The 27,451-nt window shown below is 34.5% G+C and overlaps 3 protein-coding genes across 3 annotated transcripts in view; 2 read left to right on the forward strand and 1 right to left on the reverse strand.

The window, feature by feature from the left end:
- The window catches only part of lobo (coiled-coil domain-containing protein lost boys), a 149,936-nt gene extending 129,967 nt beyond the window's left edge, over positions 1–19,969 (reverse strand). Inside the window, exons 1-2 of the mRNA XM_088262760.1 lie at positions 19,468–19,969; positions 18,007–18,132 (exon numbers count right to left, since the gene is read on the reverse strand). Coding sequence (XP_088118886.1) covers positions 18,007–18,132; positions 19,468–19,878 — 537 coding nt within the window. The 5' untranslated portion in view covers positions 19,879–19,969. The remainder of the gene's footprint in view (positions 1–18,006; positions 18,133–19,467) is intronic.
- Positions 3,436–16,343, forward strand: LOC148307818 (protein distal antenna-like). Its single transcript, XM_088262742.1, has 2 exons — positions 3,436–3,884; positions 14,503–16,343. Exons 1-2 carry the CDS (start codon positions 3,802–3,804, stop codon positions 16,211–16,213), a joined length of 1,794 nt encoding a protein of 597 aa, XP_088118868.1. The 5' UTR covers positions 3,436–3,801; the 3' UTR covers positions 16,214–16,343.
- A 1,143-nt stretch (positions 19,970–21,112) lies between the features above and the next one.
- elm (calcineurin like EF-hand protein 1 elm) lies at positions 21,113–25,711 on the forward strand. The gene is made up of 4 exons (XM_088262722.1): positions 21,113–21,287; positions 22,197–22,460; positions 23,454–23,547; positions 25,109–25,711. The coding sequence occupies exons 1-4, from the start codon at positions 21,221–21,223 to the stop codon at positions 25,251–25,253; spliced, it is 570 nt and encodes a 189-aa protein (XP_088118848.1). The 5' UTR covers positions 21,113–21,220; the 3' UTR covers positions 25,254–25,711.
- Positions 25,712–27,451: the final 1,740 nt, after the last annotated feature.

The raw sequence follows: 27,451 nt of genomic DNA on the forward strand, positions 1-27,451 counted from the left end.
GTTCACGCACCACGCAACCAGCGATGAACTGCCATATGCACCATCGGGTGCAGATAATAGTTAAAAGAAGGAGTATAAGTCTTACTATAAAAGTCTTTCTTTTAATAAACATATACTGAACACACTTGGCATTGTAAACGTATATTAACACATTCTGTGCGTCGAACACGGTTCCCGTGTCCATACAAATATTGCAGCTACGCGTTGAACATGGGAGTCGTGTTGAATATAGATTCGTAGCTGGTTTTATGTGTTTTGAAAACACGAAGCGATATGCTTATTATTATAATTGATATAAGCGATATGGTTATTTATGGTGTTGAAAAAGAAAGTAGAAAATGATTTGGAACAATGTTTTCAATAATTCGCGAATTTAAATTTATCTGTATGACATTGTTTTCTACGTATTGGACGTGATAAATCAACACATAGTATAACCAACGCAAAGATTTATAGTTTCGGTTAATGTTATGACATACTGGGTCATATTATGTCGCTATGATTTTGTTTGGTCGCTTTCTTAAATAAAAAATATAACTAACTAGCCGTCACGCTGCTTCCACGCAAGAGTAGGCAGAGAGAATAGAACGCCACACCACTCTGTATTTGCTAACATTCTTCGCCTATTACACGTTCATTTAAGATATCTTATTTCTTTTTCATAATTTCATAAACCATTTATAATTATGTATTTATTTATAAATATGGCAGTTTATTCTCACTTTCAGAAATTAAATATTATTTACAAAAGGCATGCTAAAGTGCGACAGAAATTAGTCGGGTTTGACAAGTCGTAGCGTAGTCGGGTATCTAACGAATGGTGGAAATTCTGGGAATTCGTCATTGTCCCTTTTATGACGCACAACTTTCAATTATTTTTGTACTAGTGAAAATTATCTACAGCTAGTTTAGGCGCGGTGATTTATAGTTCTGAGAAATATGGTAAATATGCTGGAATAAGCAGAAAACATATCGCTCCCTCCTTTCAACAACGTCATATATCAAAAAACTTATTTTTTTAGGAGATCGTTTTTAAAGTTTAAAAATATAATAAAATGTATTAAAAATAAATATCAAGCCACTTATTGAATTTTTTACTGTGTAACATATCTTTTTAGGTAAATCCTTATTGTTTTTTTCTGCATTTGAAAAATATTTTGTATTTTTAAAAAAATAATCAAACAAGACATTTTCTTCAAAATGCAAAAACAACACTTTCTGCCCTGTAGCGGGTAAATATCATGTTAAAAATATGCCGCTTTTGCTGGGATATAGTACATTTTCTGGGCATTCCGAAAACATGCACAACTGAAAATTGACGATTTTTGATATATGACGTTGTTGAAAGGAGTGAGCGATATTTGGAACAACAACACAGCGAGCGTATTCACGTACACAATCTAATTGATATTGTTATCGCATTTTGTGGACAAATTGGTTGATGCACAGCTGTTTGCTTACAGTAACATATCAGTATTACAAAAACATTTTATGGTTTGATTTGATAGTACCTACTTAAATGAATTGGAAACCATTAGGTAGTTTAAATACTAACTAACCATTACATCGCTTCATCGCAGAGACAGGCAGAGTTAGAACGCCATACCACAATGCCTTTGCAAGCATTCTTCACCTTTCCACATTCAAGAATCGCCTCTTATATGCCGGCGATTATTCCGACTTAGGACTCTACTAAGTTCTTATTAATTACTACTTAGACCTTCATAGTCCTCAAGGGATTCATACAAATTCTCAGTGTCAGGCGTGTCTAACTTACTCAAGCCTATACGAGTGCAGGTATGCAGCCCGCAGTGCCAAATCCATTGCTGCTATACCTCCTCCATTTACCAGTTATGTCCTTCACCCTGAGCTCCTTCACTTACGTCCTCTGTATCCCATCAAACATGTAATAATAATAATAACATATCCTGTCGTAGAATCATGAGTTTAGCTTAGGGCTCATCTTGCCTAGATATTCATTTATAGTTGTCTATTAATTGACAATAAGTTGCCACCACGTCGAACCGATTTGGTGCCCTATGCATCATTTGGTTGAGAATAAAAGAGACTTTCAGGCGAAATAGCAACACATTTCGTTACATTACTATCACGAAGGACTTTTTCTAAAACTGTGGGTGTTAAAACCCACTATTTTTAGTTAATTAGATATTAACAATGTATAAAATAGTACATTATAGATTCTATCTTCTATACAGAATCCATAGCTATGATTTTCTTGAAGGAAAAAATAATTGAAGTACATAAAAAATACTATGTTTCTAAACTATTATTCTTGTATTTGCTGTGATTGGGTATAAGTATATGACTTTTTACATATTGGTTTATATTTTCTACATATATTTTTACATCTAGCGAAAGATCTACGCATAATTTTGTCTCTTTGAAGAATTTCGTGTACCTTTGTAACGATTATAACTTTTGAGTCAACAACGCCGCGAATGGCAGACTTTAAAACAATACCAAGTATCTAGTATCGTGAAGAAGAGCTATCGCTATTATAATGTACCACATATTCCCAATGTCTTTATATCGTTATCTCGATTTGAAATTCCATCTGACGCCGCCAATATTTGCACGGAGTATCGGAGCAAACACTTTGGGCAAAAACAAATTTGAACGACAACAGGAAATGCCTCATTAGACCGACTCAAGTCGCGCCCGCCGGGGATAGTGGTATTGCCCGAAACAAGTAACCATAGCGGCCGATACCATCATTACTGCTATCCGAGGTCCAACGCAGGGCGGACGACGAACTTTGAGCAGGGGTTATAAAAAGAAATGAAAAAAAAATCTGTCGTGTTAATTTTTTTTTAGGAAATTAATAAAATTTTGTTTGGATGAGTCCACCTGTTTATGTTGGAGACAGGATTTAGTTATAATATCATCATGGTCATGATTTTTTAAGTTTTTTTTTTTAATGGAGAAAAAAAAATGAAACTCGGCCGCCTCCGCTCCGCCCGTGCAACCCTTAGGCGCGGCGCCCTGCCTCCCCCCCCTCCTCCTCCCGCCGCGCCCCGCGGACCTGTTAGTTTCTCGGTATTGATCGTAGTGGACAAAGGACGGCGGCTGGACATCGTCTCCCGGCCGCCGCGAGACGCACTCTCACCTCGGAGAAATCCGCACACACGCTCCAGGCGCGCGAGGCCGACTGAACACCGAAGACACCCGCCTAATTCCGCCCGCGGCCGTAGAATCATCTCGAAAACTTTCGAACGTCCGGTGCGATTTGAAGCGCGCGCGGAAAACTTTTTCCCGCCGCTTTTTACCGGCGCATGCACCCTGCGACTGCGGTTTTTTATTGGCCGGCCGACCGCTTCATTCATTCGCTTTAAAATGATTAGTTTTATTCCGGGGCGCGGGGGGGAGCGGGGGTAAACACGGCCTCGTGGGCCGCTACAATAATCGCACAATCGCAGTTTTTCGTGGAATGTCTCGCGGGGCGGTCGTTCCGTCGCCCCTCGCTCCGCGCGCCTCCGAGCCACACGCAGGTACCCGAGCGGCCGACCGTTCCTGGAAGATACCGGACACTCGCCGCGGCCGAGGGTCATTCTAGTTCGTCACTCGCGGAGATAGGTCCTCTCTCCTCTGCTCCGGTCGCGAATACTCGTCCGAACTTTCCGACAAACTAAAGTGTCCGCAGTTAACAAACTTTATTCCAATATCGCCAAACTTTCTCGTGATTTGCGCGCCGGTTCCGTGTATTTCAAACTGTTCGAGTGTCACTCTGTTTCGGCAAATTGTAAATAATGTCAGACTATCTTCACTGATTGATTGTTGTCAATGTCGACCAGTTCATGTTTGTTGTATGATATGCCGGGAGCCTTCAATAAGATGGACCTCTTACCTGGCACCATGAACACCAGGTAAATTATTATTTTATTTAGCCCTAATAAATATAAACAAAATCTTTTAAAATTATTAATAATTTAACATTGTTTCCCGGGTCGTTCACATTCAAAACATTTCATATAAAATTGTTTAGTTTTTGATGTTACATGCAGAATAACAACAATAAATAAGCATGTTTTTAACTTTCATTATTTTATCGATAGATTTTTTTGTTATTTACATTAATATATTAATGTTAACACTCGAAAAATATGAAATTTTGACTTAATGATTCATATTATAAAGTTTTCAACGTTTTATAAACTGGCAAAATACACTAAGTACATAATTGGAAATGTCACATTTATGTGGTTTTAAAAGTAAATTCATGTTTAAGTTTAATAGCGGGTATTTTATGCAGCTTTAAAGAACGGGGATTATTTAAACAGGGATTTTAGATTTAACGTTTTTTGCCAGTATACCCACGACATAATAATTTGAATGAATGTGGGTAGTTTTATAACGATACTGTTATTATTATTACATATCGATATTATTATGTTTAAAAGACGCAAATATAAGTAGAAAAACATTATCTTATCATCGTTTGAAACCATTTTAAACCATTAATACTTATTATTTATGTTTTGTATACAATAAATGGCGAATTGATCGGACCATTTTTCCTCGACTCACCTCTTCCCACGCGCTACAAAACTTTTATAATAACTTGACTCCTACATTAACTGTACCTGTTGAATCCGTAATACTTCGGATGTTATGTGTGTTATGATAAGCGGTCGTTTTATTTTGGAAAATGATAACGTGAATTATTTCATTACTAGTATTAAAACTTATTATAATTTTATCATCCTATGTAGTGTAGTCTGCCTCCGTGGTGTAATGGTTAGTGTATTTAGCTACCGTGCTGATGGTCCCGGGTTTGATTCCCAAGGAGGGTAAAAATTTAATTAAAAAAAAAAGAAAAATAAATATGTGTTTTTTATTTTATTTACAAAAATACTTCAATTTCATACTATTCCTGTGAGCCTTAGCAGCTCATTATAAGAAACAGGTATCAAATTGTGGTAGAATTGATTCGAACCGAGAAACTCTGACTCAAGAGTCCGAGACACTAACCACGGGACCACAACCCTATTCTAATACATTGTGTTTTATCTCAATATTTATTTAACATGACCCTGGACTGGTCCCTGAAGGGCAGGAGTGATCACCTTACCTTCATGTAAGTAACGTTCAAGATGACACTGCGTCAATACGATGCAGTGCCCTATGCACCATCGGGTGCGGATAAGGGTTAGAAGATGTAGTGTAGTAGTCGGCACGTTTGCTTTCCATGCATTTGGTTCAGATTTCGATTGCCCGTTATGGCAATCAAAAAAAAAAACATTTGTTCCTCTTTAAATTTCATTATTTAATATATTATAACCTTTATTAGCGGTAGTTCTTAAGACTGATGAAAATATCCATTACATCCCTAAGATGATGAGGAGATGCACAAATGTGGAAGAGGCGAATAATATTTGCAAAGACAGAGTGGCTTGACATTCTATTCTCTCTGCCTACCCATGCGGGGAAGCGGCGTGATGGTTAGTTTATTAGTTTGTAATTACATCCCTGATCAGTGCCTTTCAAAACATTACAATCGCTTTAGGCTCTTTTTTATGTACCAACGAAAAACATATTTTTCCATATCAGCAAGAAATAAAAATGATGATACGTGATTACTCATCTGTGCTAAAAATCTAATTAAACTACAATATTAATAAATTGTTATTAAAAAAAATTTAAATTGCTTAATTTTTAGGGTGAGGGCCCCAAAAATGACATTCGTTTATAATGCCCTAACAAGGCGAAACAATTGTCACAATATTATTTTTTTATGTGTTTTTGTTAATAAAATACAACTTAGTAGACTCAAAAAATCTGTGTTTGATTTAAAATTAATACATAAACCCCCAAAATGTATTTGCCCGTGTAGTCCATTTTGGGATAAAATTGTCCGGCCCTGATGGTTTCAGGTAATTTGCGGTCATTAAAAGACCGGGTAATGCCAATCCCATGCCCGACGCTCTGTTGTATGCGGAAAAATGGTCGAAGAAGTTATTCGCAGCCAAAAGGCTTTTAATATCACTACAGACTAGGAAACCATGACTCTCCCTTGAAGTTCAAGGAAAAAAACTCATGTGTGCGAGTGACAACTCTATCGAGCCTCTCTTTTTCACTTTTATGACTCGAATTTAAAAGGTCAAGAAGTCCAGATGATGGAAACATATCTATATTTAGTATTTTTTTTGTTGTTCGGGAATTGTACAGCTTTACACTTAAAAAGTATATAATAAACAATAGCTACATTAACAAAAATAGTTACATTAATAAAAATAAAGCCAATTAAACAATTCCACATTTATGTTATAATAACTATTAAAACATTAAGAGATAATTAAAAAGGGTATGGTATAAAAAATAGATTTTGCAGGAAGGAGAAGGAAAGGAGAAGAATAGAGAGGAATAACATAACTATTTATAAATTAAAACTAACTATATTACATTAAAATTAAACACTTGAATAATCCACTTAATTAAGTTTTATTTTTATTTACGACTTGTTTCGAAAACGACAGTTGTTTTCATCTTCTGGTACAAATTAAAATTAGTTTTAATTTGTACCAGAAGATGAAAACAATTGTCGTTTTCGAAACTAGTCGTAAATAAAAATAAAACTCAATTAAGTGGATTATTCAAGTGTTTAATTTTAATAAAATAATCATGTCATTCCACAAAGTTAATGCCGAATCAATAAATAATATAACTATATTACCATACGACAAAGTTAACAGTGCTTTTAATATACAAAATATAATATTAACTTACTGAATAACCATCACGTCGCTTCTCTGTAAGGGTAGGCTGTGATAATAAAACGCCACATCACTCTGTATTTGCAAACAATCCTCGCCTGTTCCACATTCACGCATCTCATACATACCCGCCAATTATTCCGACTCCTGACCTGCCCACTTTCAAGTATTTGAAACACTTGATCTTGACAAGTTTTTCTCGTCCCCCTTTTGCTCCTATTGCCAATTACATTTGCCTCATAAATTTGTTTTACTGTTCTTTCCTCGCTCATTCGTTCCACATGTCCAATCCATCTCAACACACCTTTTATTAATCTTGTCGATAATGCTTCTCTCAGCGTTGCATTCTTTCCTTATTTCATCATTCGGAGATCATTTTACCGCACGTAAATTAAAATTAAAATTATTTATATCGAATGGCAACGCTAATTTTGAATTTAAGATATATGAAAAATTCCTAACATTGAAAAAGTCTCGGCGCATGTTCAAGTATTTTTCTCGTTAACCTTCATTGGAAAGTAACCAATTATACACCATTTTGCCGACACGGCCTACCCTAAACTGCGTGCGTAAAAACCAGGCGTTAAATTCATTCATCAAAATAAAAACGTGTCAGACATGTCGATATATACGGTATTTTGAAAAATTATATCAAATTTCTTATGAATCATCCCTTCTCAAAGATTTTTAAATAAATAATCAAGTTTTCAAAGTTTTGAAAGCTTTTAGGCGCTTGATAATTTTAAACCATGTTAATTGGTAAAACGGTTTATTACCTAAATATAAGAAATACAAGATAGTTTCCATAATTACCATCTTCAGTAACAGCTGTATGTAATTAAGTAATTTGTAGTATTGTACCCAAAATTAAAAATGATTGATATCAACATTATACTGTTTCCTTCAATCATTTCTACGTCAAGTCTTCAAATCGATCCTTCTATATATAATATCTATTATCGTAGACCACAAAACAATGATGTCGGGGTTTTTTTACGTATTTCGTAATCAATTCACATATATCTTTAGTTCCAACAAAAATGCAATTAATTATAGATTTTAATGTAAAAGTCTGACATCTCAAAAAAGTTTAAGTCCAAATATACTAATGTCCGTATTCACAAATCATATTAAAATTTGACCTAGTAATGAAAACATCAAACAAAAAAACTGATATTGGGTTACCCCTCACTTCTTGTATCGTACCTTTGTCAAGATAAAATCATCGTATTCTTAAGTAAATTGCCGTCGTTCTAATCCCATGTGTAAAAAAGCTACAGCAAAAGTAGATGTATGTATGGAATATATCTCCCCTAATCCACTTCCAATGGCTCATAGGACATCCTACAGCACTATATAAAAGCTGTACTACACTAATAATCTGTAAAATAAATAGTGGTATTTACCAAGTACAAATTAAATAATAAGAATAGTGCTGTCAATTTAATTAATGTATTTTTTATTTAATGGTATTCTTTATTTACGTTAACAAAATGCAAAATCATTTTTCTCAATTCTTAGTCTTTGCTGAACTATTTAAAAAGTAAACATAAGAAAAAAGTTGAAAACTTAATTTTGTAACAAAAACTGCACCGAGATAATGACGAAAATCCAATCAACACATTACTTTCCTCCTCTGTAGTGTAGTAGTTAGAACGTACGGCTGCCGTACATGAAGTCCCCGGTTCGATATTTGGGAGAGTAAAATAAATACAAGTGATTTTGTTCACTCTTATACTCTTATTACATAGTACCCTGGAACTGATCACCCTGCCTACGTGTAATAAACGATCAAGTTAACACCGGGTCGACCCACTGCAGTGCCCTATGCACCAGCGGGTGCGAATAAGGGTCAGAAGAAAAAGAACAACAATAAGTAATAGATATTTCTCATCTTTTCATTCCGAAACAACAAGTAACAAATAAATATTTGTATATTATCGTGGTTTGTATTTTATTTCGAGGTAGGAATAACCGCGACTGAAGCGCGCCGCCGCTTGTTGACCATTCGGCGTTTCCTGGAAGGACTTTGCATAGTTGGGGGTGAATTGTTTCTATGCAATATCCTGTACACGTGGGACTCCCTTTTAAAGTATACACCCCACGGCCTACCGATTACCCGCAGTCAATACTCAATACCGTTAAACTTTCGATAAAATATCTAGCAGACAATCAGGGAAGGTTTTAGAACTTCTTATGTATCAACATTCGATAGATATAGTGTACGTAAATTGGATAGATATAATTTTACAAACACATTTTGACTTATATCGTTTTAAAATGATTTAGTTTTTAGAAAATGTCATGTATGTTCCCATAAATGATGTTTCAGAATTATTAGAGATTGTTAATAATTAATAAGGTACACACTTCAATGTTTTTTTATACAAACATAATTAATTTATTGTATAAATTAACTAACCATAACGCCGCTTCCCCGCAGAAGTAGGTAGAGAGAGTAGAACGCTATACCACTCTGTCTTTGCAAACATTCTTCGCCTCAGAAATTCATGCATCTCCTCATACATACCCGTCGATTGTTTCGACTCCTGACCCAGCCGCATTCAAGTATTTGACACACCTGATCTGAAGTTTTTTTCGGTCTTCCTCTGCTTCTTTTTCCAACCACATTCGCCTCCTAAATTTGTTTTACCGTTCTTTCCTCGCTCATTCGTTGAATTATGGATATCGTTGAATATAAAGTCTGTTTTCGATTTATATTTAAGTATTTCGCAATAAAGCTCTGTAACCTCTACCCCCATAATCCATAATATAATTTAATAACATTTTTTTAAAAGCTACTCATAATGAAGGTGGGTAGATACGAAATTCATCGTATAATTCGGCCATGTCATCGATGATTTCATTACTCATTCATGATTGACAAATAACTAAAAAATAAATTTATTAACAAATGTTATAAAATGTGCACTCGCACGGGAAAACTCGGTTAGGACATAATATTATAAATTTAAATTTGAAATTGCGTGTATGATGAAGTAAATAAATAAATAAACTTAGCACCTTGATCGTTGGTTAAATGAAGTTTGCGCTGCAAGCGAGTCGACAGTAACAACATATTAAATAAATTAAATTGATTATACACCTTTTTTATTTTATTTTGACTCAATTAGTTAATCACTCGTATAATTATTGATGATAATAAAATGAATTTATTTAATATCAAAATTCCGTAATTATTATGTAGAAACATAGAACATTATATTTGTTTGTATGTAGTAACAGACGTGTGTACCGATTGCTTATAGCGAAAATTAGCTGACACCCTAAAATTTGTTACGAAATTTTGCACATCCAATATTCAATACCAATACAAAATATAGCTCAAGGTACATTTTATACAATGCTATTCAAGCCTAAGATAAGTATGTTACGATATTGTCTTTTAATCGGTTCAAGTAAATAAATATTTAAGTTCACGAATGAATGTTGAACGAACAGCGAAATAGATTTACGGTGCAAAAGTTGCCAGACTTAGAAATTGAGAAAGGTCAACAAAAACGTGGCGCGATGAAAAACTAAAAACATGATACGAATCTAAGCAATCGGCTTGTTTTTACCAAGGAGGATCAGGGGACGTGAAGGAAGCGAAGACTATGCAAATGGCATCTCCGCATGCCCCCTGCAGAAACGTCGTAATATCAAGATATGTAGTTGGAATGACAGGCAAAATTATCTTCTATTCATTGATGTGGGTCCGTTGTTAATATTTTAAACAGGGCAAAAAATGATTATGATATTAATACGGATAAAGCTTTTATATACTCTTATTATGGTAAAGGGTAGTTTGTCCGACTACACGAGTATGCGACCAAAGTCATTCATTATCAAAGTCAAATTCACTTGTAAAAGAGAGGAGGTTTAAAAAAAGTCATTGCAGATATTCTCATTTTCCTCTTCATCGTAAATTGTACCTACTGTTACTTCTCCATCTCCTTTCTTATGTAATATGATAATCTCCTTCACCCTCTTTCACTTACCCCTTCATATATATTCCCCTCTTAGATTTAAGAAACTGGAGCGCAGGACTAATCACGTTCCCTCATATGTATAACTAAATTCAAGTCACAACCGCGTCGATCCGCTACGGTACCCTTTGCACCATTGGAAGTGAATAGAAACAAAGTAAAACATTATGTAGCTCAGAAAAGCACCTACTCATAAAATCTCTTATGTAAATATTCAGTCACCTGGCTACATTCAGTCACCTGGCTACGTATGAATTTAGATGGTAGCCATACATTTTTTTTTTTGAAATGTAGAACGCGTTCGATTTGGCAGCGCTGCGGACATCAGAGTAGCTACTTAGAGCTATCACTCTTTCCTTTCCCGCTTTTAGCTGAGCAGGCAGTGCCTACCACGGATAACGCATAAATATACCGATGGGTAGTACCTACTCCTGCGCAATTCCGAGTAACGGTACACGTACCGAGTACCTACCCCGTGGCTTGCGTGCCAGACGTACACAAATATCGGCTCCGCATTATCTCCCATTTCAATCTTCCTGCGGTCCCCGGCGGCTTTCTATTTTTTTTCTTTCCTTTTTCGCTCCGTCAGTTTTGACCCAAGCTCTCACGTAAAGCTTTTGCTTACTCGCGGCGGCCACCGCGCCGGCGGAGGGGGGGTGGGGGAGGGAGGCGGCTGTCCCCTCCGCGGACTTTGATCGGCCAAGCCGACCGACAGGGGTGTGAAACATTTTAATAATAATATTTATTAGTGACAATTTTTTTACGAGTAAAATCTAGTCAGTTCGCAAAAAATACCCGGAGAGTGCTTGGAGTAATCAAAATTATATTTATATATTTTTTTTAAATATAATCAAAATATGTTCGCAAGATTTGTGTGTTTGTGGATGATATACGTATTTCATATATTTGTAACATCTCAACATAGATGATGAAGAATGTGGAAGTTTACAGGACTTACGACCTCTGGTAAGACCGAGGTAGTAAGCTCTGTTATGCCCAGAATTTCATATTCTTCTTTATCTATGTTGAGATGTTAAAAATGCAAAAAATAACTCCCAAGCGGAGTAATCCAAAATTTTAAACAAGTATTTGGACGAACTCATAATGTTGTATATTTCATTTAGTAAAACATTAGGAACTTATTTATGTACATAATAAACTTTAGGAAATCTCTTCAAAATCCATCTGAAAATATTATGTAATAATAACAAAATTCTAAAAAAAATAATAAAGGAGGAAAAAGAAAATTAGTTTTTAAAATCCTGCATTTCATAAACCATGTGTTCCATAAGTCCACTATTTTTTTATAGAAAGATGACACATTGGCCAAGAATAAAACCGCGATATTCGTAATTACGCCATACGCCACCTTTTCGAGGAACGTAATACCCGCGAATACCGATATCAGATAACTGATTTCAGAAACCTACCATTACAGTGCGATATGTTGATGAGAGTTTTATGTTCGATATGGAACAATTTTTAAAGCCAAGTATTTTTTTCTTGAATAAACCAAAATCTCTCTTGCAGGTCACTTATTCGATTAATGTTAAATTGTTAAAAAAAACCGGATTTGCAAAAGGCTAGGTGCCCCTGTCCGCAGCCGACGGTTGCGGGGGCGAGATAAGTCTGGGGGGGTCGCCTTGCGCGTGTACCTGATGCGGGCGTCACGTACGGGGGGGCCGCGTCCCCCGCCGGCGCCCCAGCCAATAACTTCGCGCCCCCGCGGCTCCGAGCGCCGCCGGACCTGCCAAATCCGAAAGGGGACACGGCATAATGGGGAACTCGCTTCCGTGGCGAATTCTAACGACTCGGGACAATCGTCTCCCGGTTGCAGCGATAACGTTCGAGCAAATCGGACAGTCATTCGGCGCTCTGAAATTTCGAACGCACTCGGACGTATCAAAATCACGTTCCGTTGGCCATTTCTACTTGGTCGCACGTTGCCGTATATTTTTATTCGAGCCCCGTTAAATTTAGCCGGAAACAAAACCTTATTGATGCGACCACTGGAAAGTTTTTATTTTCTTAAATTTAAAAAAAGGAACGAGATACCTATACATTTTTTTCGAAAGGTTAGTAGGTACTAAGCAAAAAAATCGTGCTAGGTAGGTACTACAATAAAAATAGTACCTAAATAATGGGAAATTAAATTGAGAATCCCTTACTATTATTATTATAGGCCCACAAATGTCTACCCGTATGCGATGTCGCAGAAATATACTTACAGGGGGTTAGATACGCTCACTGTGTCGCGTGCTCTTAATCTCGCTACTTTTGGCTTAAAAATTGTAAACTAAAAACTGCTCGGAATCAGATGTGCGAGTAGAAAAGGATTGATACATTTCATACTATAATTGACGTGATTTTTTAATTACATTATTTTATCATACTCCGCAGTCGCGGTACTGGCAGATAACATTTAACGAAAGTCGACAATTATGTGCATATTATTATTGTATAACTTTAAGTTTCACTCTCTCTCGCTGATAGTGATGATTTTTAATAGTGTATTCTTTATTGATATTGTACATATTTATATTAATCTTGTTAAAGGCATTAGCCGTAAATAAAATAAGATAATTGAATACAAGCAGGGCTTTTTTTTATGGAACTCACTACGTGTACAGTTTTTACTAAAAAAAAATTATATTCAAATATCATTTAAATATGTATTCATTACAATACCATATTTTATCATTTTGTCGAATTATAACACAAAAATAATGATTGTAGTTACGTAAGCACAGACATTGTTTCGTCTAATTGATATTGAAAATTTAAAAAAATATATCGGTGAAAAAAGGTGCTGGAACGCCGTTCCACCGCGTCACATGGAAAAAAATCCCTGAATCCAAGTATATTTTAATAAATATTAACTTAAAAGAAAAACCCTGTGTGCTCAACAAACGTAATAAAATGTACATGCAGATAGAAAAAAGTTCCCATATGATAGCTTATATCAACGAATGCTCAACTTCGTGAACCAAAACGCAGTTTAATAAAAGGCGATTCTTCTGTAATTGACGAATTTCGATGCGACTAATAATTGACTATATAAATTCGCATGTGGAAAAAAAAACAACTAAAAGCATGGCGAAATCTAAAAAAAAATCACAAGATAGTAAGGGTTTTATAAACTTCACTAATTACAAATACCCGTTATTAGACGTCAATCTGCGTACACATTTGATAGCGATCATGAACCGCATCGCGCAACTTCTGCATTATAGGCGTAACATTATCCATTCGCCGTGAGTTCGCTGAGACATAGGCTTTTTTTTATTCTTCATCATTTATCCACACCAGTGCTATCAGAGAATACAGCGTAATCTTGACCGTAAATAACTTCTTAGTTATAAGCTCATCAGTCCTTTTTTTCACACTTTAGGTGCCTGAACAAAGTAATATTTTTAAAAATTCGCCTCCGTAGTGTAGTGGTTAACGCGTTTTGCTGGCGTACAAATGATTTTACGCTTTTACTATAACTTTTTTTGAAATTTTATTTTTATAATTATTTCACGAATATATATTTAGCATCACCCTAGATTGGTACATGAAGTGCAGGAGGATTATCTTATCATCATGTAATTGACAATTAAAATAAATTCTGTCGATGCGATGAGGTGTGCAATGTTTAGTTCTTAAGGCATTTATTTATTTATTTGATATGGGAAATCTATAGCTGTGTAAATAGTATAAGTGCAACTGACAATAATTTTGTCGAAGAGTAATAAGCCAAGACTGATTTTAGCATAATTTTGTGTTTTTGTTTGTTTTAGGGATGGCACCTGTACACTGGGAACTACCAGCAAAGGAAAACGACCCCTACGAGCTCTCAGCGCAAGTGACAAGATAGATGCTATCCAACGGGTTAATGATGGAGAATCCAAAGCTTCTGTCGCAAGGGATATTGGAGTTCCCGAGTCAACCCTTCGCGGCTGGTGCAAGAACGAAGATAAACTCAGATACATGTCTTCCAGGCATTCTACTCCCGACACTGATAAATCGTCGGATGGTATGACTGAAAACATTCCAGAAAAAAGAGTGAAGTACGATGTTGCCTCTTCGGTTTTAAACTACTCTCACAATTCAAACATGGGCTCCATCCAATACCCGGAAGGAAATGATCTCTCCATGCAAACATCTACAGAAGAAAATGGCTTAGATCTTTCCAGAGTGAAGAAAGATGATGTTGAAGTTAAACCTCCCGAGATGGTGCACCCAGATTTTTCTTCCTACACAAGATCTACGTTGGATCTCTCGAAAAACCTATCCGATATGAACAAATATAATAGTGATCTCCTAAACTCCTCTATTTCTAAGGAAAGCAAGCAGAAGATGGACGCGGGTGCCAACATGTCTATGAGTGCAATAAGCCCACTTTCTGGCCTGAACCACCTGTCGGGAATATCTGGCCTCGGACAAAGCCATCTCGGTTTAAGTTTTAATGAGATAGCTACCAATCTTAGTTTGATCGCTCAATTGAATCCTAGTCTAAGTGCTCTATCTAACAGTATTAACACAAGTGCCAAAGCGTTGCGGTCTATCCGATCCCCTAAACCCGGTCATAATTCCACATCTACCGGATTGAATTCTAGTGAAAAGCATAAATCGAGCAGCAAATCTCACCACCATTCCGATCCGTACGGCGAGAAAAGCAGGTCCAGTAGGTCCAGCCATACTTCTTATAAAGACACTCCGATGGATGATTCACTGTGGTATTGGTTTAAAAAGCAACAAGCGATGCTCAGTTTGGCAAACAATCCGACAACTCCGAACCCACACAACTTACAACACGCGATCCCGTCTAGCAGAAGTAGTAAAGATCAATACTCTTCACACTCCCAGAAATCGATCAACTCTTTACCGCCAGTAATACCACCACTGGATTCGTTAAATAAAAATTCTTGGTTCTGGCAGTATTATAAACAATTCACTGGAAACTTGGGATTACCAGATGGAAAAATGTCTGCGGATATGAATAATTCTCAGCCCAGAACAGAATCTTATGACAAAATTCTATATTCGCATCTTACTAAAGAAAAAACTGAAACATCAGCTCCTCTGGAAGAAAGGAGTAATGCTCACCAGGAAGAACCCAAACCTGAAGAAACAGTTCCAGAAAATTGTATCACGCCACCGATCAAAGATAACCACGAAAGGGACTCTGGTAAAAATAATACAAAAGTCAGAGCTGTTTTGGACAACCTTTTATTTAATAATAACAACAACGATTTCTCTCCCAAACAGTCTCCGGAAATTGAAGACGGTGAAAAAGATTCAAATACTGAAAATGAGTTCGGCTGTGAAGTGAACGAAGCTCTGGAACATGGAGAGAAGTTCTTGAAGTGGTTGGAGGCTTGCCAGGAGCCGAGTGTCACGAGGATGCAAGTCCACCAACTCAAGGGATTGCTCAACAATATTAAAGCAAATGCGGAGAGAAGAAACCAAAACGGCAGCGTAAAAGACAGAGTTAGCAGGCGAAAATAAAAAAGGGTTGCAGAATAATGTTACCAAAATTAAATATACAAAGATAACATTACAGGGAAAGTCAATTGTTGACATTTTGTAGATAGATAGGTTACAAAAACATTCGGTCAGTAGCACAAGCTCTTAAATATTTTGCTTCGCTCAATACGGTTGATAGCTCTATAGAATATACAAGTTTTAACTTACTTCTATAACGTGTCGTTATATTATTTACTTATTATACGAGCCTACAATTTTTTAATGTTGAATTTTGTTATATAATACTTTACAATTTGCATTCAATTATCCATGCACCCTGCCCTATTCCGTGACGTTGATCAGATTACCGAATTATAATTGTAATTTTACAAAGATTGTCCAAAAGAAGCGCACCCCTATGTGCTGACCTTGATTAGTCTAGTTTAAATTAAGTTTATCAGAAGAGCTTCTGCCCTTTGAAAATGTGATAAATATTTTATTATCTGAATATCAAAAGGTCATCAAATTATATTGAAAAATAACTTTATTGTTAAGTCAAGCTTCCAAATAATTTCAGTCAGAAATTGGAAATAATTATTTGTTGTCGACTTTCCTAATTTAAGTATTAAATTGATGTAAATGTAATTAATTCAATTACAGATATTTTAATTTCTCAGGGTTTTCTTATAAATATAAAGATTTACTGTTTTTTCTTAATGTATATTTATAGTGAAATAAATTCTTTTTACGCACATTGTTATGCGTAAAGGAGTACAAATTTAGTAAATACTGTTAAAATATATATAGATATAGATTGAAATAATTTAAAGTAATAGTGTCTCTAATTGTTTTGTATAAAAATATTGTACAGTCAAAATTTTAATATGTGTGATTTTACTATGTAGTAAATTTTGTATTGCAGATCCAAATAAGTATATTGAGTTTATCTAGATAATATTATAATAAATTTAACGATTTGAACCAATTCATTTTTTTAGGTGATATCAGAAAGCCATAGTAACATTTAGGTACCTGTTTGAAAGTATTTAAGCCGTTTCACCATTAAAATAGCCATCACATGAATTTTTAACATAAAGAAAAGTTCAAATATATTTGAAATAACTGCCAAATAATGCTAGTAACAAAATTAATTTATATGTACCTAATAAATGCATTCCATAGAAATAATAATTTCCCGTATTAGCATTGTTTTATTTTCTTTTTCACTCGCAATCTATCTGCATCAAACATCAAGTAACTTGAAATTATTGTGAATAATTATTACTTAATATTTTTTTTATTATTACATTTATTATCTGTCAACTTGTTCCTCTCATTACAATTTAGAATACAAGATGCCAAATTAAAGTGGATATTATTACCATTTAAGTATTTTATAGAATATTGTGATCTCATGTTAGAAAAAAGAATGATAGAAGCTTATGTATCTAAATGACTCAAATCTATTGTACCTTATTATTTTTCTAATATAATATAATTACAAAAAAAAAAACTATTTTTATTTTTTCCCCCCAACATTTGCTATGCACATCCTTGACTCAATGACAGCTTTAATTTATTGCATTAACCTTCCCCTTTGGACACAACAGGCATAGAGAAACATGATAAAGGATGAATGGATATAAATGATAATCATTGAAGGAATCTTTTATAAAAAAATATTTAAATATTTAAATTGTACGAATAAAGTATATGAAACCTGATTAAAGTAAAATTTATGATATTAGATCATTTCAGCTTTTGTACATTGAAGTCTTGATTAGATTATAGACTGTAAATATTTAATAAGTTAAGATAAATGATACTTCACTTACCAGGAGTTCAGGTTTTCTAAGTGGCTCATATTCCAAGTAGTCTGAAACAAAAGATGCACATCCTTCCCAAGTATGCATTGCAGGATAAAGTAACCAGGTTGGGCGAATTGTTGTACAAACCATCTTCTGAAATATTCATCATGCAAGGATCAGAGAAAGCAACCACCTATGTCGAATAACTCTTTTCCTAACTCTCCTTCTGCCTTACTTTGGTTGGGTTAGGTTAGGCTGAGTTCAATAAACTCACCAAGTTTAGAATTACAGAAAATAATCATGCATCAATTATGATGTGGATAATTTTAAATTTACTTTTATTCGGTAAAAAAAACAAGAGCAAACAGACAAAATTCATTCATTCTCCTTGTGGTATCATTAACTCTCTCATAAAATTGACCAACAACCCGTTTCAAAATGCCAAACGCAAATCTTTAGGAACTAAAGTCAAGATAAAATTATTTTTACTACGTATTTAATGCGTTAACTTCCCCCATGGAATCGATGCTCAGAGCTCTAAAAGTAATAAAACTCTTAACTATGATGCAGCATTTCCATTGAATTTATTTTAACATTAACGAGGAAACCCGGTCGCTGGTAAAATAAATTAACTGGAAAAAGATTTAATGCAGTTCCACCAAGAAATGTCGGTAAATATTTCAAATCCATTCACCAGAGTTCAAAGAATATAAAGTCATTACTGTTTAAAATGTATATGTGTCGCCTACTTTCAAAATCCGCCAGATCCAATTTATAAGATTTTAAAATATATACTCTATTGGAATGCCAGTTGTGGGTTTTATTGTTTAAAAATATTTATATACTTGAAAACCCTGCTAAAAAATACTCTAAAAGAGCGTTGTATTTCAAATTCCGCTATATTAATGGATCTTGCCTTCTGACCCATATCGGCCAATCAGAGAACGGGGATAGATCAAAAATTAAGATGACGTTATCATCGGTTTGTCTCGTGTTTTTTTTTTAAATACTGAAAAACTTCCAAAAAATGCGAAAATCCTCTATTTCATAATATTTTATCTAAAGATAGACAAATCTTTGAAACATAAATGTTACCCAGAGAATTTTGCATTCATTGTAAAATCGACTTACATGGATCTGGCGGATTTTGAAAGTAGGCGACACATATGTATAGCAGGACATCAAGTTGGATTAGAGAAATGCGTATCTATTATCTTAGTGAATACGTGGAAAAAATTGTGCACAAAATTAATGTCCAGAAACTCAAGAGAAGAGTACCAACATCTACATAGTACATATGTATAAGAAAGTACTGAAGACTATTTTAAGAACACCTAATTTTACAAAAAAAATCCTAAATAAGCAATAAATTAAATCCAATAAAACCAAATGTTCTCTTTAAATATTAAACAAACCAGTAATACTAAACGTGATGACAAAATTAAATCAAAATATAACATTCTCTGGATACTTTTAATATTAATATACCTGCAATCCACAATCATTTGGTGCTTCAAATAAAAGCGGTCTCCTCTTTGGGTACTTCCAGACAAACTGTTGTCTAAAATTTTCAGTAAAAGCTAGTAATATTCTTTCTTTGTCATTATTTTTATAATATGTTTCAGGAAGACACGTCCGGCTTTCGAAATGAGGATCATTTATAACTGGCCAGCAAAGGGGTATTATGCCAAGTTCATAGATTACATTATTAAGAGTTTCAACATTCAATTGATCAGCATTATCTCTCACACCATAAATGTGCGGTTTAATAAAGTAATTTTCCTTTAAGTGTTCCGTGTCTTCAATCGGTATGTCGCCAGCATCATCAGTGTGGAATTGATGATCACTGACATTTGTATCGAAAAACTCAGGACCCTCGGCTATATTTGCAAGGGACATATTTCAGATTGGCAAATTTATTATTATAATCATAACACAAAAAACAATCAATTTTATTTGATAAGCAATACATTGAATACAAAATATTGACTTATTATGATTACTTTATAAACAAGTCAATACATCCCCATAGCAACAGTGTCACCCACAAATATATTGGTTTCTAGAAGTATCTGCTTCCGTAGTGTAATGGTCAGCACACTCGGCTACCGTACTGGAAGGGGGGGGGGGTCAAATAAATATAAGTGATTTTTTCACTCTTATATTTTTTCAATATTACCCTGGACTGGTACCTGAAGCGGAGGGCTGATCACCTTTTCATGTGTTAGCGATCAAGAAAACACTGTGTTCATATGATGCAGTGCTCTATGCACCATCGAGGATGGAGGTGAGGATGTGAGGATGAGGGTTTGAAGAAAATTAACAAGTAGTATGAATAATTGATATGGTATGATATGAATAATTAGTATATTTAAAAATAGTAGTAGAGGATATGTACATAAATTGTTATCAGAGAGAAGTGGTAAGGAGTGATAAAGGATCCACTTAACTTATGTTGCTTATACAAGAAAAATATCAATAGAGAGGTATTATAGACTCTATAGAGAGGCATTATTATCTTTATTAGAAGCTATCAATGACAACACAGTATTAATGTAGTACCTACACAATATACTCGGATATCAGTAAGTATATCAATTATCTGTATTTAATTTTTAACAGGGAAATAAAAAACCAGCAAAAAAATATATCCACAACTTTTAAGTGTGTTAAGTGTCCAATTCTTAGCATCCAAATAAAGACTTCACCAGTTGAGAATTATTTATATTGACATCATAATATATATTATGGATCGGCTATCCGAATTACTGTGGGTGATCACTTAAAACGACCTATGACAGGTCGTAAATACCCAGACTTCCATATTCTTATTCAACTATGTTGAGATATCAAATAAAAACATTGTAAAATACATTTCTTCTCTGAGGACTAGTCCATATTTATACCAAAATAATAGTTGGTTTGCATATTTGACGCAACCAGTAAAATTGACAAGGGATCGCGTTGTTGTAGGAAATTTTGAATTCTATATGAAAAAAACAAAAATATTCATTTAGTTACATACTTTGCCTTTTAAGGAAATATATTTTTTCTTTATGGCAACATTATTTTTTGACAGTTTATTCAATATTATTGTCTATGAAACTGCGACGGTGACCAACGGTATTATATTAGTCTATGATAAGTCAGAAAACTCGTGACAAGTGGTGGGGTGCTGTCAAATATTGTTTTGCCAAAGTAATTCAATAATAAAAAAGTGTCAATCAATAACGTTCACAAGATGGGAAATAAATCCTCTCTTCTTTTACGCGAAGAGGAAATTGCACAAATTCAAGATGAAACCGGTTGTACGTATTATTTTAACAATATCTGATATCTTTAGACCTTGATCTCCGAGGAGTATAAGATTAAACGATAATCTCAATTATAATGAGATGGATCGACCTCTATGCGTCCATGAGTTGATTCGACTTATTGAAGTTATTAGTACATTTGTATCCTACTAAGTAATTAATAATTAAGAATGTTTAAATTTTGCCAAGGATTACCTACGTAAAACAGACGTAATTGATAAACATAAATGTTGATTTTTATATTGTGATTGTTTAGTTTTTAAAGCTTAATCTACTATGGAAAATATGCAATATTACACTCATTTTAACGGCGTCAAATGAATATTGTCTACACATCTTTAGGTTTGTCTCGCTGTTTTTTACATATGCGCATTTTCAGTTGGAATTACTTCGGGTTTTACGGTCATTGAAAAATTTTCTTGAAAAGGAATTTTGTGATATCACAGAATCGTCTCTGGGTAGCTCCTGCTGGCGTTGGCATTTTTATTGTGGTTTCTTGAATGCGCCATAAATTCGGTAAAATACAAATAAAAATTGACAAAACTAAGTTTGCTCGACCCAGTACGGATGATACTATTCCCATGATGTATTGTTCCCAAAGAGAATAAAGAGCAGTGATCCAATTTTATTACTTGGCAAACTTTATCATGCTATTTCTTGGCTTTTCCTTTAAATTCTAAAAACTTTAACTTTTAATGTTCCTGCCGCGTTCCCAGGTCCCGTATAGTATAGAAACTCTCAATGTCCATTTGGACCCACCCATAAAAAAAAACTATGCTTTTTAAAAATCTAATATCGTTATTTGATCAGTCATCCAAAGTTTATGGCAATCAATAATTTTAAATCTTTTCCTTTCAACTTCATAAGTTTCACCGTTTGTTCGTAATTCATCTGTTTTTACAGTCACACCAAACCAGATAGAACGTCTATATTCCCGTTTCACTTCCCTGGACCGCGGGGATTGCGGCACGCTCTCCCGCGAGGACTTCCTCCGCATCCCGGAGCTGGCCATCAACCCTCTGGGCGACCGCATTGTGCACGCCTTCTTCGCCGGCAGCCACGACAACCGCGTCAACTTCCTGCAGTTCATGCAGGTCCTGGCGCACTTCCGCCCCATCAAGAAGCACAAGGACAACAAACTCAACAGTCGCGAGGAGAAGTTGAAATGTAACTTTTATTTTATTTGATATTTAGTGGTAAACACCAATCTCCAAACATCACATTTTATAAAGATATTAATGCCTTACATCCATTGAGTTTGAGAAACAACTGGACAGATGAGTCCACACAGTGTGTAGACTAAATTCCATATGAAGATATCCTACATATATTTTCATATGAAAATATGCTACAATTGTAGTATTCACATTATGTATTAATATTACATAATTTGGGTTTGGGTCTGAGTTTGGGAAACCACTGGACCAGCAATGAGTTCCTACAATGTATAGGCTACATTACATATGAAGATACCCTTCATATATTTTCGTATGAAAGTATGCTAAAATTGTAGTATTCACATAAAGTTTGCAGGTATTGAACCAAGCGTGTAGTTTATGATCGAACGTTTTATAAGTGTGTCTGAATTTCGCAAGAGCCGGCTATATAAATCTAATTCATTTGCGATATTTTACACACACCCTACAGTTAACTTGATAAAGTACACATGCAAATATGTATAGAATTCCACTGTGTTAAGGTCAAGTTGCATGCTACATTCAGCACCTTCATACAATGGAAGAACACTACAAAAGTAGTATAACGATAATACGCAGGTTACATCTTTTGCTGTAGCATTTCTTATCACTAAACTGATTTTGTTGAGGGGTAACATCAACATTATTGCCAACCTAGATGGAGTGAAAAATGGTAGATGTTAAGTGCCCTACAAAGTGAAAGAAAAATACCTGGTCGGTCCGCCTCCGCAGCTGTCATTCACATACATTTTCTATGCTCTTTGATTTGGCCTCACTTTTTCATTGACTTGGTATGCTTCAGTTGTTTATGGAACTCATTACTAACCTTAGACAATATGGAATCTAGTCTATGACACCAATACCCGATACCGAAGTGAATTTGAGAAGAAATGTATAGTGAACAATTTTTTAAATTTGATAAATTAAAAAAATATCAAATAATTTAAATGAGTTTTTTTTTCAGTTGCCTTCAAGATGTATGATCTTGATAATGATGATATGATTTCTCGCGATGAGCTTTTGGCCATCTTACACATGATGGTGGGAGCTAACATCAGGTAAATGTTTCCTGTGTTTTTATTGTGATTTCCAAAGGCTTAGTAGACTATCAGACCTTCTGTTTCACCTTGAGTGTTTGACATTTTGTTCCCTGCTTTTGTTTATGTTACTCATGACTTTCTCTCTATATGATACCACAACATTTTGAGTGTGTCCAAATACTTGTTCACAAAATCTGGATTACCTCCAATTACAGGAGTTATTTTCATATTATTTTTATAGCTTATGACGGTCATCAGCCCTGTAAATGCTCAGACTTCCATATTCTTCTTCATCTTTGATGAGATGTCAAAAAAATAATATGATACCACCTTTCCCAGAGTCTCACAGAATTCTGCATCACACTTTCAGCCCTATTCTTTCTTCTCTTCTACTTCGAACCCTTATCCGCACCCGATGGTGCATAGGGCACTGCATCATATAAATGCAGTGTTATCTTGATCTTTAACGCATGAAGGAAAGGTTATCAGCTCTCCGCTTCAAGTACCAGTCCAGGGTACTATTGAATAAATATTAGAGTAAATTACTTACACGTACTTATACATAACACTTTTTTGACCCCCCGCCGGGAATCGAACCCGGGACCTCCAGAACGGTAGCCGAGTGTGCTGTTACACTACAGAGGCGGAAGGGATTCTTTGGATTGTGGAAACTTTTTGACCACACTACTCCATTTGTCTTTTCTAAGTTATAATTTGGTAACATAATGATGGAGAATACTTACTTTTGCAAGGAAACATATACATCAGATAACAATTCAGGTAATCATAGATCTTTCAGAAGTACTGAATTTATGTGATTGTTTCTACGTCAGCATGCCAACTGAAGAATGTTGCCATAAAATTTAAGGGATATCTGAGAAATTCTTAAAGAAAACTGACCCATCTTGGGTTGCCAAGCCAATAATGATAAAAATTAGTTCTGTGTCCTCAAAATGAAAGTGGCATCGTTTAAAAACTAACTAACTAACCATCACGCCGCTTCACCGCAGGGGTAGGCAGAGAGAACAAAACGCCACACCACTCTGTCTTTGCAAACATTCTTCGCCTCTTCCACGTTCATGCATCTCCTCATAGATACCCGCCGAATTATTACGACTCCTAACCTGACCACTTTCAAATATTTGGCATACCTGATCCAGCCATGTTTTTCTAGGTCTTCATCTGCTCTATTTTTCATTTGCTCGCCTCATAAATTTGTTTTACCGTTCTTTCCTCACTCATTCGTTCTACAATTCCAAACCATCTCAACACACCTTTCTTAATTTTATCGATAATGCTTATCTCAGCTTTGCATTCCTTCCTTATTTCACTATTCGAACATCTATCATACAACGTTTTGTCGCACATTCTTCTGAGAGATCGCATTTCGACTGCATTCAGTCTACTTTCATCCTTCTTTTGCCAACTCCATGTTTCACTTTCATACATTAGAGTTGGAACCAGGACTCTGTTGTGTACTGCCAGTTTAGCATCCGCTGATAGGTTTTTATTTGCTATAACTAATTTCAGTGGCATCGTTAAAATTTCCCATTTTAATCTTTTTTTTCAATCTCTTTAGTGAGGAACAGCTGACAAGCATTGCCGAGAGAACTATCCTTGAAGCCGACACTAACAATGATCAGTCTATCTCCTTCGAAGAGTTCTGCCGTGTGTTGGACAGGACAGATGTGGAGCAAAAGATGTCCATCAGATTTCTCAACTGACGACTCGATCCATGAATCAGGGCTTATCTCAAAATGTTTACTATACTTGTTTTAACATTTTTGGTTTATGCTTTTTACAACAAAGATTCCCATGTTATTTAATATACTATAAAATTTTTTAGCCGCACAAAAGATGGATTATTTTCAATGGGAAATATGTTTGATTTTTATGTGTATTTTACTTAATACATATAATGTAACTGTACTTTTGCAATTACGAATATGTAACTTATTGATTTTTTTTTCTCCATATTATTTAGTCCACTTAATTTATAAATCTAAGAGTTTTACCTGTTATCTTTAATTTAATAGTTTTGTGCATCAAAAATGTTTTTATTTACAATTTTTTGTTGTATGTGAAGTTACCGTAGTATTTAAAAATATATATTTTACTGATGAATTGTATTTTTCCAATATTGTATGTATGATTATATACCAAATATACTTAATAAATATAAGATTTTTTTGTGTATTTTAAAGAAAATGTTGTTAACACTAGAAAAGCTGACATGTATTGAATACCAAGAAATAAATTATTACAACTGGAAGGTGGTAATAGTCTCAAAATTAAAATCGTAAACTATGATTCCTTATACATATCGCTCACTCCTTTCAAGAACGTCATAAATCAAAAATCGTCAATTTTGAGTTGTGCATGTTTTCGTGATGCCCAGAAAATGTACTATATCCCAGCAAAAGCGGCATATTTTTAACTTAATATTTACCCGCTACAGGGCAGAAAGTGTTATTTTTGCATTTTGAAGAAAAGGTATTGTTTAATTATTTTTTTTAATATGCTAAATATTTTTCGAATGGAGAAAAAATATTCAGGTTTTACCTCAAAAGATCTGTTGCACAGTAAAAAGTTAAGTAAGTGGCTTGATATTTATTTTTAAACATTGTATTTTATGTTTGAACTTTAAAAACGTTCTCCTGAAAAATCAAGTTTTTTGATTTATGACGTTCTTGAAAGGAGTGAGCGATATAGGGTAGCGCAAAATTAATCATCCGATAAGATGTTATAATTTTTACAAATTGCATCGTATGTCAATCAAATTCGACATTTGTGAACTAGACAGCTGCAGTATACAAATAGATTCAGGGTGGCGGAAAATTAATCATCCAATTTTGTTAATAAAAATTTTTTTTACTGAATAAGAATTTGAGTATGTATTGGAAGTCTTTATTTGGACCTTTAATTTTTTTTCTGTTAAGTGGAAAAGATAATGTCCGTCAAGTGTCTGCCGCCAGTGTTGATACACGTTTGTGCCTGTTTTATCAATCTGTTTGTACACTGCAGCTGTCTAGTTCACAAATGTAAAATATGATAGATGTACAACGCCATTTGTAAAATTATAACATCCGAAAGGGTGATTAATATTGTGCCACCTTGTAAAATAATTCATTTAATTAGAACCATGTTTTTTTTCAACCTACTTTTGAATTTAAAAAAGGTTGTTACAATAATTTGATTGGTTAAAATAACTGTTTGCCTGATCTAGTGGAAAAAGTGAGTAGGTATTAAGGGAATTAGTATTCATTGTTAGGGAAAAATTACAAAAGAGCTAAGAATAAACCTTTTTAGAAAGTCTATTACCAAACCAGTATAGTAAATCTTTTAAATTTAGGCTGGAAAGCAAAAAAGTATACTTGGTGGATTTTTTTTTAATGACAAATAGTTGTCATAAAAATCTAGTCCTAAGTCTGATTTCGTCTAAATAATTATATTCTATTATTTTCATCAACAACCAATTGACATTGAAAAAGGTAAATGTGCGAGATACCATTGATGTGAATGTCAAATTTGTGTAAAATTTGTCACAGCTTATACAAATATTTTATAAGAATTATAATAATCTCTTAAATTTGACAGTAGTTATGTAGAATGAGAGTACAATCTACATATATAAAGTACTTATGTCTTTTGGGAATATATGTTACTAGAAAGATCACAAGAGTCGAGATAACATCTTTAAATACAGAATTTAAAGTATTTATACTTTTGATAAATATTTTTTTGTGTGTGTCACGCTTCTGTAGTGATGTTCACATAGTGACGGGTGTCCTTCAGTGAGTCGGAAGATGCCTGTCATTGGATGTAAATGCTTATTGGTCAATAAAGGAGTGTAAGCAAAAGTATTTTTTATTTGCATGTTTTGCAAATAAATCATTAAGATAGAATTCTATCAAGGATTTCT

The sequence above is a fragment of the Brachycentrus maculatus genome, unplaced genomic scaffold (genome assembly GCF_059751285.1).
Source record: "Brachycentrus maculatus isolate JH-2025_06_01 unplaced genomic scaffold, ASM5975128v1 h1tg000188l, whole genome shotgun sequence".
NCBI classification, from domain to species: domain Eukaryota; kingdom Metazoa; phylum Arthropoda; class Insecta; order Trichoptera; family Brachycentridae; genus Brachycentrus; species Brachycentrus maculatus.